We start from the raw sequence: 13025 nt of genomic DNA, 5'->3' as shown, positions 1-13025 counted from the left end.
TTGGAACAAAGAAAAAGGAGAGCTGGGAATTTTACGGAAGAGAAGTTTGGGAAGAAGATGCGTCGGTGTTTTAACTTATTCGATTCAACTTTCATTCTGTAATTTGATATATGGGCTTAAAAAATGAGAAAGTGAGGATTCGGGTTGTGCATATTTATAAATGAGTTTTGCTTGCTGTCAAGAACAATGGAGGATGTTGCTTGTCATTTCCTTTCCAAAAGTAAGGTCATTTTAGTCATTACAGTAATATAATGTTGGTCTACAACACATAAATCATACCCAACAATGGAGTAAGTGCATAAGCATCTTCTACCAACCAACAATTTACGAAGAATTGCTATCCCTAATTATGAGAAAAAACGTGTTATTTATAAACTCAATAAAACCTTTTCAGTGAACCAATCACACGGGGTGCAAATTACCCCTAAGAAACTACATTTCCATTTGAATGGAGTTATAGGCTAATGTTACCCAAGCAATATTGGCCGATTTATCCAACAAAAAAAACAAAAAAGAAATAAAAACAAAACAGCGACATCACACACCACTGCTGACTGCCCCTCATCTTTTATTGGAACTCTCAAACAAACACTTTCTCCCCCAATTCAATCGCAGGAGCATTCAAGAAAGATGCCTTTTCTGAGATGGGTTTTCCACGTTTTCGTCGTGATATCTGTTGTAAAGCTCGAGTCTTTAAGCTGCAGCAGCAGCAGCTTCTCGTTTAACCAGCAGCAGTTGGACAGGGTGTTGAAGCTCCCTGGCCAGAATTTCAACGTTAGCTTCGCGCACTACGCTGGCTACATCAATGTCAACCAAGAAACCGGAAGGGAGCTTTTCTATTGGTTCTTTGAGGCCGAGGATGACCCTTATTCCAAACCTCTCGTTCTCTGGCTCAATGGAGGTCGTTATGTAGCAATTTTCTCTTTACTGTGTATAAATTGTGAGAAGCGAAATAGTGATTTTGATGTTGTTGAGAAGACAATGCAAATATATCATCGTGATATGCTTTTACTGCACGTTTTCATCTTCTTGATGTGGTTGTATGATCTTGCATTTTGAGTTCTGTGTTGACTCTTGTTGGAGTTTTAGAGTTTCTTGCTACTTTCTGATATTTAGGCCTAGGTAAATATGCAATTCTCTCTTCAGCTTGTGAATGTGTGTTTGTGTAAATGGTTAGTATCATTTTGGTGGATGTAGTGATGATGTTGTTGAGAAGAGAATGAGAATGGATGTGATCTAGGAGTATATTATATGCTTCGTCTTTTCGATGTGATTATGTGACTTGCATGAATTTATGAATTTTGTGCTTAAATTTCCATTTGAATATTGGTGTTAATGTTTTGAGTTGTATGTGATATTTAGGGCCTGGGTGTTCATCAATTGCCTATGGGCTGGCTGAGGAAATTGGACCACTGCATATTGAGAAGGATGGGAAAACCCTTTATTTAAACCCTTATTCTTGGAATAAAGGTAGATCGATATCATCATCTTCGAGTTTTTGTTTGGTTGTGTAGACGAAAGCAGTCAAAGATTTTGTTTAGGCTGCGTTTCGGATGGGCTTTGAAACTTTTTATACCCTAACTTTGAGTTTGAGATATGGCAAAAGATTATGTCAAGTTAATCTTCACTTGGATTGTAGATGTCCACCTAAAAACTGTTCATCTTCATGATGCTTTCGATCTTTGCAGTTGCAAATATATTGTTTGTGGACTCTCCTGTCGGAGTTGGTTTTTCGTATTCAAACACTTCCTCTGATATATTGAGCAATGGTGATAAAAGAACTGGTACAGTTTCTTTTTATATCTTCCATCACATCATATTCTGGTTATTTGATGCAGCATCTTAATTGCAATCTCTGTTCTTGCAGCTGATGATAACCTAATATTTATCGAGAAATGGTTAGAACGTTTTCCACAGTACAAAGGAAGAGAGTTGTATCTCACAGGAGAGAGCTATGCCGGTAGGTTAATCATTCTACACTTTCCTATATAGAGTCGAGGGAAGAGCAAAGCAGAAATTTTTAAATGAGCATGAATTGTCAATATATGAATTCCTTTATTTCTCTGTGCAATTTCTTATATTTCTATTGTCGTTACTTTATTGATCCAGGGCATTATGTTCCTCAACTCACTCATGCTATTGTGAAGCACAATGAGAAACACGGAGTAGAAACTATTAATCTCAAGGGTTTCATGGTATCCTCTTGATGTCTTAGAATGTTATGTGCTTGTGTGAAACCAATAACCCTGAAATATGCCTCTGCGTTCAGGTTGGAAACGCTCTGACGGACGACTTTCATGACCATTTTGGGGTGTTTCAGTTCATGTGGTCCGTTGGCATGATTTCAGATCAGACCTACAAGCAGCTGAATGTCAAATGTGACTACGAGTCGTTCGTGCACACCTCAGAGGAATGCGTGAAGGTCCTTATAATAGCTGATCAGGAAATTGGGGACATTGATATGTACAGCATCTATACGCCTCCCTGTACGGCTAATTTCAGCAGATTAAGCCATCTTAGGAGAAGCAATGCTGTACGTGTTCACATCTTTTGCATTTTCCTTTAGTTTTATCATATTTGGATTCTTAATTGTATCTATTTTATTGAGTTTTTAGAAGGTTGGTCTTCTCAGAAGACCTTATGATCCATGCACAGAGAAGCATTCGATTCAATACTTCAATCTCCCTGATGTTCAAGATGCTCTTCATGTTCGTAGCAGAAACTCCCCCTGGGAGACTTGCAGGTACGAGATCTATGCAAACTACTAGATTTTCCTTTTGATTCATTAAAGACAGATATATTGTGATTGCAGTGACTTGGTGAGTGAGAACTGGCAGGATTCGTCTCAATCAGTTTTGGATGTCTACGCTGAGCTCTTGAATTCGGGACTTCGTATCTGGATGTTCAGGTTTTCCTATATAATTCTGGAAATCTATTAGAACAGAATACTTAAAATGCGCAAAGAGAACTATTTTACTTTTGAATCTCCATATTTATGTGAAATAGAACAAATATCAGAGTATGAATTCATCAACTAGTAGATAGCTTTGTTTATATTTCTGTGTTCAATACCCAGAAACATAGCATCATAGCTTGATTATAACTTTGTTCAAAATTGGCTCCATTCTTTGGCCTAATCTTCCATTTCACAATATTTGTGTGTATCAGTTACAACATGCCTTTCCATTTCTTGGAAAAATAAGTATTTCTAATACAATGTTCCACACCTGGACAGTGGTGACACGGATGCTGTGATTCCGGTGACTTCAACCCGTTATAACATAGATGCTATGAAGCTTCGTACAGTTAGGCCGTGGCGCGCTTGGTATGATGATGGCCAGGTCAGCTTTCTATCTTCACCTCACCACCCCCCTCTGATTCTGATCAGTCAGTAATATTCGCTGTGTTTGGCAAACAGGTAGGCGGATGGACAGAAGAATACGAGGGGCTGACATTCGTGACAGTCAGAGGAGCCGGCCATGAAGTTCCCCTGCATAAGCCGAAGCAAGCTCTGACACTAATCAAGTCGTTCCTATCAGGGAAGTCCATGCCGGAGATGGAGCTGGTGAGCGATATGTAGTTGGGACGTGCCTCCCTCGTTGAATACAACGCTAATAATTCTAGTGTTTCATGAGTAAAGTTTCCAGTTTTATGCCTTTTCTCCATATGATCTGCACAATCAAAACACTTATGCTTGCTTGATCACAAGATATTGAGAGAGAAGACGTTCTTGTTATATGTATACATTATGTACAAAACTATGCAGCTGCAACCAAAATCCACAGTATAAACCACAAAAATCTAAAATCAACGCTTCAATGAAATCAGCAGATAGATCTCAACTTCCATCATAAGGTCAGAGCCAAAAGGAGAGCATTTCCTGAAACACAATACACGAGATTTATTTACTCAGAGCTTCAATGGAGAGAGAGAGAGAGAGAGAGTACCTCTGCTAGAAGAGCCATAGCCAAGGATGGCTCTTCTTCTTCTTCTCTAGTAGAGAATGCTTTTGTCGCCTTCAAACTCCTGATTTCATCATGCAACAAATTCACCTTTTCAGATATCTCATTCAACAAGTTCAGTTCTTCTCTGTTAGCAGTACTACATTTTACTGGTCTGTCATCTTCAACAATCTCTGATCTCATACCAACTTTACTCAGCATCCTATTAAACTGAGCAGTGCTTGTTTCTGGCGGTGCAGCAACCAAACGACACTCAACATCACTCACTTGGCTCGACGGCAACATCATATTGAGCCACTTGGGCTCGTCTCTAGCACACAACTTCACAGCCTCTGGCAAAACGACATTTTCTTTTTCAAAATTCTTGATTTCATCTTTCTCCATCAGTTCACACCTCCCTTCAACTTGTGGAACTTCAAACACGTCATGAGTGCTCATTGAACAAGAATTATCAGCAGCAGCTACACAATCTGAACTCTCAGCCTGACCACTTCCATCCATCATCTTGCTTGGTTGACACAAACTGCCCTCGTTCCTCGTTGAATCACACGAACTCCCTCTACTCACACGAGAATACAAGGACAAAGAGGGAGACCGTGTCTCACTCCTCCCTCCTGCAATCTCCTTCACCCTCTCATTCAACCTCCTAATCTTCTCCCAATAGCTATCGATCTTTTTCCCCGAATCCAAATACATTTCCTCAACCGCCTTCCCCCTACATGGCATGCGGCTTGTCTCCCCATTGAAGCCGTGATCAACATAACCAATCCTCAACAACTTATACCTATAAGCCTGCACTTGATAGTCCAATGCAGCCACCTCCATTTCCTTCTGATAAACTGCATCTTCAACCATGGCTAGAGATTCCTCAGCGTGCCATATCTTCTCCTCTGCAAGCCTCTTGTAATGCTCGGCCTCCATCTTCACCGCTGCCTTCTCCCCCTGAAGCCGGAGGATCACAGCCAGCGCCTCGCTGGCAGCGGAGGCAGAGGCCTCCCTCTCTGCATCCAACTCATTGTAGAGCTTCTGCAGAAGCTCCTGCTGATCACATAGTGCATCTTTTAGAGCACAAATCTCAGACAAAGCATCATTATCATCATCACCCATCGGATTCCCACACATGAAACACTATAATCTGAGAACCAATACAGAATTTTCATCAACTAATTCAAGAATTAAAATTTCTGCTAATTTATCTATATAAGCCCATTTTCTTCAAGAAACTCAAAATATTTGCCTCATCTCTATCAATGGCATTTATTTTTGAAACAAACCAAAAAAATAATTCTTACCTAAAGGTCTGCAGCAAATGAACTGAATTGTGAGGATGGTTAGAACAAATTTTGAGCATGAACGGGAAACAACCGAGCCCAACTCCTCTTTTCTTGAAGAAGAAAAAGAAGAAGAAATTTGCAGAAATAGTAGTATTTACAAAGTTCTACGCCAATGCGTATCAAATGCGAATGCGTGTGTGAAGTGTGAAAAATAAATAGAAAGCAATAAGATAATCAAATTAGGAGTATTTCCATTTTCCAGTATAAAGCTGTTGAAGAAAAAGGGCTCGGAAAGAATCGGAAAAAAAATGGAAACTGTAGGCTTTTCTTGTAACGGTTTATTAATTTGTCTTTGTACAAGAACACCTTCTGTTTCCAGTTTCATCTCTATTTCTGTTTCTAATTTTCTTTTGTTTCTCAACATTTTCTCACATTTAAGAAGAATTATCCAGGTTTAATTACTGGAATTAAATTTAGCAACATAAGTAATGAGATATTTCCATTACATGAATTGGATTGGTGAAATCTGATATAAATATATTGTGCTTTTGTCAAATAAATCAACAATCTGTAGAGTTTGATTGTTTAATTTTTCATTATATTAATTCGAACTGGATTTGGCTTTAATTATTTGACTGATTTATTGCGATTTTAAGCCTGCCTAAAAAGGACAATTCTTTGATGCATTTTCTGAATCATGTCGTAAAAAAGGACAATTTATAATCCAAAATTATTCTATCCATGGTTTGAACTTTGAATGGTTCGTAAAAAATCCTTTATTGTAAATTATTCTGTAAAAATAAATTAGATTAGTTTTAGTACGAAACTGACTCAACCTTAATTTTTTCGGCCAACTAAATTATGTATATACTTTTGATAAGTTGATGTTTACCACATTAATGCTGGGCCACATTAATATCGATAAATCTTTTAAAGTTTATTGAAGTTTATTTATTTTCCTACGTCTGATTTCAGAATCCCAAATCACGTTGCTGGAGGCAACATCGTGGCAAGTAAATGGAGTACTCTTTTGAGTAATCTACACAAATATTTTGTCCTTTGGGATAAAAGATTTTTGCTAACCACTAGTGATTATGCTGTTTATTTTAGTACTATTTTCACATTTGTTTGGTAAATTAAATAAGCCAATGTATCGTAATTCGTTGCACGCTGTAGTATAGATATAATACTCGGTCACAAATTGTGTACACCGGCTACAATTATATACTACTCTACTCCGTACTAGTAATTAATACTACTATATATGTAAGATTATTTGCTATCATCAAGGTAATTACAGCGTATGCATAAAGAAAGACACTGAATATTATAGAAATATATTTTAATCAATGTGACACCACCATAATAAAAAAGGGACCTTTTTGTGGCCTCCATGGGGCTTTAGGAGCCGAATTTCGTGCAAAACTTTGATATGATTATGCTTTGAATTTGACATTATAGTGCATTCTACTTTGTAGACAGCGATTTTTATTGTTATTATTTTTTATACACTAATTAAAAGAAGTAGTAATTCATTGATTGAATAAAGGGGCCCTTATTTAAATTAATCCAATTGGAGAAAGTGAAAAATTATTTGAAGTAGTTATTCCAACGTGTAATTATTTATTAAAACCGAAAAAATCTATATTGATAAGGATATTAATTAATAGTAGTATAAAAATATATAAGCCCGTCTTAAACTATCTATAATAGTAGTATAAAAATATATAAGACCGTCTTAAACTATCTAATCACGGTGAAGCATATTAAAATTAAAACCTGAAGAAGTCATGTCAATTTTGTTAATATTAATAGTAGCAAAATTATGAATGATGGAGTACTATTTTAGGGTGAAAATTATATATTAACTCAGACAAAAGGACAACTTATCTCATAGTAGTATTATTTATTTATATATTAACTCAGACAAAAGGACAACTTATCTCATAGTAGTATTATTTATTGTTGGTTTCTGGATTATAAGAGATAAAAAGCCGGGCGTAATACAACCCAAAAGGAATACAAGAGAAATAACTGAAACTGAATTACAAGGAGATCGAAACTATAAACCGTAGGAAAAAGGAAATAGCCGAGTCGAGGAGGCCTCTTTCCGCAAGACGAGATACACCCCGATAGTGCTCTTCGGATTGGCGTTTCGTCCCCAAAGATAAAACGGTTAGCGTCTCTGATGAAGCAGCACTGCAATCAACAGAGCTCCACTAGCTTTGGGCCAAGCCCACGACTAGGCCCAAAGAACAGCCCAAAGACCACCCAAAGACCAATTGCCAAGATCCAAGGACAAGGGCAAGGGCACTGATACGCCCGGATTTTGCACTGTTTTAAGGCCATTATTTGGTCCGTTTTTGTTATCAAAATCACTCTACATGTCCATTATTTGCATATTCTATACATTTTGGTATTTTGACGTGTTTTGTGAGAAATGTGCATATTTGAGCCGAAAAGGGGAGTAAAAACGCATAGTCTGGAAATCTGGAGTCAGACGGCGACCAGCGACCGCCGCGAAGTTGTACGGCGACCGCCGGCGCCCGGCGGTTAGAGCTATGTGGCGGCCCGCCTCGGAAATTTACGCTAGGAGAAGAGTCTCGCCCGGCGACCGCCGGAGGACATGTGGCGGTCCGCCACCGAAGGGTCAGAGTCTCTGGACTCCAACGCGGCGACCGCCGGCCAAGGTGCGGCGGCCCGCCGGAGAAAGGCGGCGAATCCGACCAGCCCTAGATTTGATCCAAGATTTACCAAATTTTGAAGATCTTTTCCTTCTATGATGAAGAATAATCTTCCCCTATAAATAGGACCTCAAGCTTCATCAAAAAAGGAGTTTTTTTTTCCGACACACAACAAGAACACATTCATAGAGATCAAAAGCTAGAGTACTTCAATTGTGCAAGGAGTTGAAGAAGGATTTCAAGAACATCAAGAACGACAAGGATTCAACCTACGGGTTTTATTTGCTTTAGTTTTATGTTCAAATTGCTTTCCCTTCAATCTATGTTTTTAGTTTATTCAGTCATGTGTAACTAAACTCATAGGATTCTAGGGATGTGTTAGTAGCAACTTTGGTTATACAATTCCGTTTTCTATTTAATATCCGTTTTGTTTTTACTTTGTTTCTTCCCTAAGTTAATCATGATGCTTCATAATTGAGTGACACAATTATGTATGATTCAATACAACTTGCTTCATAACTGTGACAGAGTTCTAGCGAGTTAGATCCACTTAGTAGACACTACAGTTAGCTTCCTTTAATACGGCACTGTTAATTGAGAGTGAGGACTTTTCAAGGGTCTTAGGAGCATTTTGGAGTTACGTGTTAGGATTGACAACCCTAATGTTAGTAATCAACGTTTGTATCGCATGAGCATAAGCTAGGTGACTCGTCCTTTCAAAGTATTAACTGTGCTAGGGTATTGTAGTTTGGAATTTGTATAACCATTAAAGCGAAAGCACATCCCTGGAATTCCCCTTATCTCTATACTTTTCTCTCCGTGATTTGCTTGTTTTTAGTTGTTTACTGTTTTTAATATTTACTGTTTTCAAAAAGTTTCCAATAATTCTTGCTTCTCCAGATAGTAATTGAGTTCTAGTAGAAGATAGACACTTTGTGTACATCTTCCCCGTGTTCGATACCCGGTACTAACCTTTTGCTATACTATACCTACTCTGTATACTTGCAGGTATTTATAGTGCAAATAAAAAGTGCATCAGGCACGGGCACGAGCACGGGCGCGGGTGCGGGCTCGGGCTCGAGGCTCGCGGCGGGGCGGGCGGCACGCGCGTGTGGGCTCTTACGGCCCATCTGAAGGGGTTGGCAGCGGAAGCGCATGCATAAATCAATTACATAATAATCAGATCTATTTAGCGGATTATTTAGACAAATTCTATTCGCGTAATCATCTCACATATCATGCTCATAACTCAAATAATCACATGCTTTAAATTAAATGAAATCTAAAACATGCTGTTCTAGGGTTTAGCCATTATACCTTGATGATTCTCCAAAGAATCGAAGATAGCTAGCGCCTTCTCCTCGTGAAGATCTTTAGTACAAAACCACGGATCTTCTGACTGGTTCCCGGACTGTGAACTGATATCAGGGTGGGCTGATCTCACCAGCGCACTAGGACTTAAATAGAGAAGACAGAAATCCTTTCCCACGGAGGAGAAAAATTCGACCTCTACTAGGAATAGAGAGGGCCGAAAATTTTGAGAGAAAAAACAAGTGTATTTTATGTCTCCTTTATTCTCCTATTTATAATAAGTCACATATTGGGCCCAGACAGGGATCTATGGAAGGCTTTGGATATGGGCTCCCCCAATTAGCTTTTTACTAATTAAATTAAACCCAATTTAATATAAGCTTAAGATTGGAATATTACGAGCAGCCACTACAGAAGTAATACTGCACTCCCCATCCAAATCCGAAATTACAAGTACTTCGGGTTTCCAATACTTTATATTTACTTCCCGCAGTTAAGATAGAAACATCCATTAATTAATTATTGTCTGCTATGGACTTAATTAATTAATATCTTATTTATTCCAAGAGAGGACTCAGCAAGAAAATCTTATTTATTATTCATAGAGTAATTAAACTCCAACTAGCTAGGTTCCGAATAATAAAACCTTATTTCAAGCTTCTCTTGAGGATGTTATCAAACGAGACTCACCTCGCGCACGATTCAACATAATAGCAATCCTAGCACCGCTAGATACTAATCACCACTACCCAATATACCAGGCTTATTGGGTTACGAAAAACCCGCACCATTTGGTAAGTCAAAGTAGTGCATAATCAATACCGTATGCTCAATGCTAACGTACATTGATTGAGAAATAATTTACGAGACCTCGTCTTTCAGTAGATAGCATAAAGACTGTCTCGCTGTTAGATCCATTCAGTGCTATACCACACCAACGTCATCTTATTTCAGTAAGGCTTAGAAATAATCGGACTGACATTGCAACCTTTCACGATAGGTAGTCTAAGCCTATCTAGGTTGTGAAATAATTCTTTTTCTTTGTTTAGAACTGACCGTGTTACCTTAAAGTGGACGACGCCCACAACCGGTCTACTAAAACAAAGACTTAGACTTTGTTAAATTACTTATACATTTAAATATGCAATAAACATCCATTAAATGTAAAATATAACAACATTATGACAAAAATAATCTGTTTATTCATTTGGAAAATAAAATAAGAGTTTTAACAGTATTCAATCACTCGAAAGGTGATTTCTAGTATACAAACTCTAACAATCTCCCACTTATACTCAAAACAGCTTTCGAGTATACAAAAAAATGTGCACTACGTCTAATTCTCCCACTTATACTGAAAGCGAGTTGAGGTCTCGAGCGAGTCGAACTCTCATTCCTTCTACATGGCGTTCGAACGGTTTGACCGCCAATGCCTTAGTGAAGGGATCTGCCAGGTTGTTCAAGAACGCAGTCTTAACGTCCATCTGCCATACATCCCAAAACATGTAAGCTGCAATAGACAATAGTATCCGGATCGATTTGAGCATGGCCACTGGGGAGAAGGTCTCGTCGTAATCGACACCTTCCTTTTGGGTATACCCCTTAGCCACTAGTCTTGCCTTGAAGACTTTAACTCGTCCATCGGATCCACGTTTACGTTTGTATATCCATTTGCTCCCAATGGCAGTACAGCCTTCGGGTAGGACGGACAAATCATAGACGTCTTTGTCTATCATAGATTGTAGTTCCGAATCCATTGCTTTCACCCATTCGCAATGATCGATATCTGCCTGCGCCTCTGCATAATTCCAGGGATCTGGTACACTACTGTCCGAGGAGTGATCCATAGATTCTCCCAAATCAATGTACCTTTCGGGCTCATGAGAGACCCTCCCACTGCGGCGCGGCACTACAATGTTAGGTGTAGAAGTTGAAGGTTCGGGAATTGGTTGTACTAATGGTACTTGTTCTTGGTTAAGGGAACTTGTGACTGAAGTGAGCTCATCAAGAGCTACCTCACTGCTGGGTTTATGATTCATAACAAAGTCTTCCTCTAAGAATGTCGCGTGAGTACTCACAATGACTTTCTTGTCTCGGAGACTATAGAATTCATAAGCTTTCGAACCTTTGGGGTACCCTATAAACAAACATACCTCTGTCCTTGAGCCCAGCTTAGTTGGATCCTTTTCCAAAACATGAGCTGGACACCCCCATATCTTGAGATGTTCTAGATTAGGCTTACGCCCGGTCCACAACTCATATGGAGTGGCAGGAACAGATTTTGACGGTAAATTGTCTAAAATATGACTCGCGGAAAGCAAGGCATGTCCCCAAAACGAAATAGGCAGTCGTGCATAACTCATCATCGATCGGACCATATTTAACAAGGTCCTATTCCTTCTTTCAGCTACGCCATTCTGCTGAGGTGTGCCCGGCGCAGTCGTTTGGGATTCAATTCCCTCTACTGATAAGTAGTCCAAAAACTCGGCACTGAGGTATTCGCCTCCACGATCAGATCGCAGGCTCTTGATACGTTTTCCATGATGCGTCTCAGCATAAGCCTTAAACTCCTTGAACTTGTCAAAAGCTTCAGACTTAAAGCGCATCAAATAAACATATCCAACTTTCGAGTAATCATCAATAAAAGTGATGAAATAGCGAAAGCCGCCTCTTGCCTCGGTTGACATTGGTCCACACACATCAGTATGAACGAGTTCTAGTGCTTCCTTGGCCCTATTTCCTTTCACTCTAAAAGGTCTCTTGGTCATCTTGCCTTCCAAACAGGATTCGCACGTGGAAAATGATTCAGTATCTAGCCCTTTAAGAAGGTCTTGATCCACAAGTGTTTGAATCCTCCTTTGGTTGGCATGACCAAGTCTAAGGTGCCATAAGTACGTTTCGTTCATTGAACTTGAAGGTTCTTTTCTTTTCTTTGAAATTTTCGATGCATTATTGAGTTCTAATTTGCGATCATTATATTGTGTAGATACGATTGTGTACAGATTGTTTTCCATGATACCACGACAGATATAAGAACCATCTTTCTTAATAACACAACTGTCATTAAAAAAATCGAATATCCATCAAAAACCAATTTAGAAACTGAAATTAAATTTCTTCTAAAAGAAGGTATCAACAAAACATTCTTCATAATAAAAAATCTATCACTACTAAAACGCAAATAAACGTCTCCCACTGCAACGGCCGCCACTTTAGTAGCGTCGCCCAGCTGAACTTCGATCTCTCCATCATATAGCCGTCTTGTCACCTGCATTAAGTCAGGATCAAAACAAATATGATCAGTAGCTCCAGTGTCAATAACCCAAGTATGAGAAGAAGTCGAAGCCAAACATGACTCAACAACTAAAGCTTGGTGCATACCTGTAGCCTTGCTCCTTTTAGGGCAATCTGGCTTCCAATGCCCCTTCTCTCCACACTTGAAACACTTTCCGGTTTGCTTCTTTCCCGACCTCCTCTTTTTCTTTCCCTTAGCATCTTTAGGTGCGACCTGGTTTGTCACTTTCTTCTTTCCTGCGCCAGGCCTAGGGCCAGAGGAACGATGTGACGAACTAACCATCGCAGCCTTAGCTTGGTTCATAAGATCTTCTGCCGACTGAAGTTCAGTCAACAACTCTGCCAAGGTGTAATTCCTTTTGTTCATCTCAAAGTTGAGCTTGAACTGCTGGAAGCTAGGGGGCAAACTCTGAAGGATAATAGTAACTTGGGACTCGGCATCAATGACGCCTCCCAAAACCTCAATTTGATTGAGGTGGCTCATCATCTCGAGGACATGG

At 39.2% G+C, this 13025-nt stretch overlaps 2 protein-coding genes across 3 annotated transcripts; one reads left to right on the top strand and one right to left on the bottom strand.

Moving 5' to 3' along the window:
* Positions 1-553: 553 nt before the first annotated feature.
* LOC125190282 (serine carboxypeptidase II-2-like) lies at positions 554-3736 on the top strand. Its single transcript, XM_048087548.2, has 10 exons — positions 554-901; positions 1363-1470; positions 1689-1784; positions 1868-1960; positions 2110-2195; positions 2270-2533; positions 2616-2743; positions 2813-2908; positions 3236-3341; positions 3419-3736. The coding sequence occupies exons 1-10, from the start codon at positions 631-633 to the stop codon at positions 3578-3580; spliced, it is 1410 nt and encodes a 469-aa protein (XP_047943505.1). The 5' UTR covers positions 554-630; the 3' UTR covers positions 3581-3736.
* On the bottom strand, positions 3105-5599 carry LOC125190281 (uncharacterized). 2 transcript variants are annotated; one of them, XM_048087545.2, is made up of 3 exons: positions 5255-5599; positions 3948-5097; positions 3105-3880 (listed from the first exon to the last, which is right to left on the bottom strand). In XM_048087545.2, the coding sequence occupies exons 2-3, from the start codon at positions 5082-5084 to the stop codon at positions 3857-3859; spliced, it is 1161 nt and encodes a 386-aa protein (XP_047943502.1). In that variant the 5' UTR covers positions 5085-5097; positions 5255-5599; the 3' UTR covers positions 3105-3856. The 2 variants fall into 2 exon arrangements, with proteins under 2 accessions (XP_047943502.1, XP_047943503.1); XM_048087546.2 differs by having other exon boundaries at positions 3948-5000; positions 5255-5597.
* Between the last annotated feature and the right edge of the window lie 7426 nt (positions 5600-13025).

Source organism: Salvia hispanica, chromosome 5 (genome assembly GCF_029641045.1).
Source record: "Salvia hispanica isolate PSC_SH4W2 chromosome 5, Shi_PSC_v1, whole genome shotgun sequence".
Taxonomy (NCBI): Eukaryota; Viridiplantae; Streptophyta; class Magnoliopsida; order Lamiales; family Lamiaceae; genus Salvia; species Salvia hispanica.
This window is presented reverse-complemented; position numbering and strand designations above follow the sequence as displayed.

Bases quoted from the DNA above. Each gene is read 5' to 3' on its own strand.
- LOC125190282 (XM_048087548.2), top strand. From the start codon at position 631: ATGCCTTTTCTGAGATGGGTTTTCCACGTTTTCGTCGTGATATCTGTT. The intron at 1,961-2,109 runs GTAGGTTAATCA...TTATTGATCCAG, and splicing joins CACAGGAGAGAGCTATGCCG to GGCATTATGTTCCTCAACTC. The intron at 2,909-3,235 runs GTTTTCCTATAT...ACACCTGGACAG, and splicing joins CTTCGTATCTGGATGTTCAG to TGGTGACACGGATGCTGTGA.
- LOC125190281 (XM_048087545.2), bottom strand. From the start codon at position 5,084: ATGTGTGGGAATCCGATGGGTGATGATGATAATGATGCTTTGTCTGAG. The intron at 3,881-3,947 runs GTACTCTCTCTC...ATTGTGTTTCAG, and splicing joins CTATGGCTCTTCTAGCAGAG to GAAATGCTCTCCTTTTGGCT.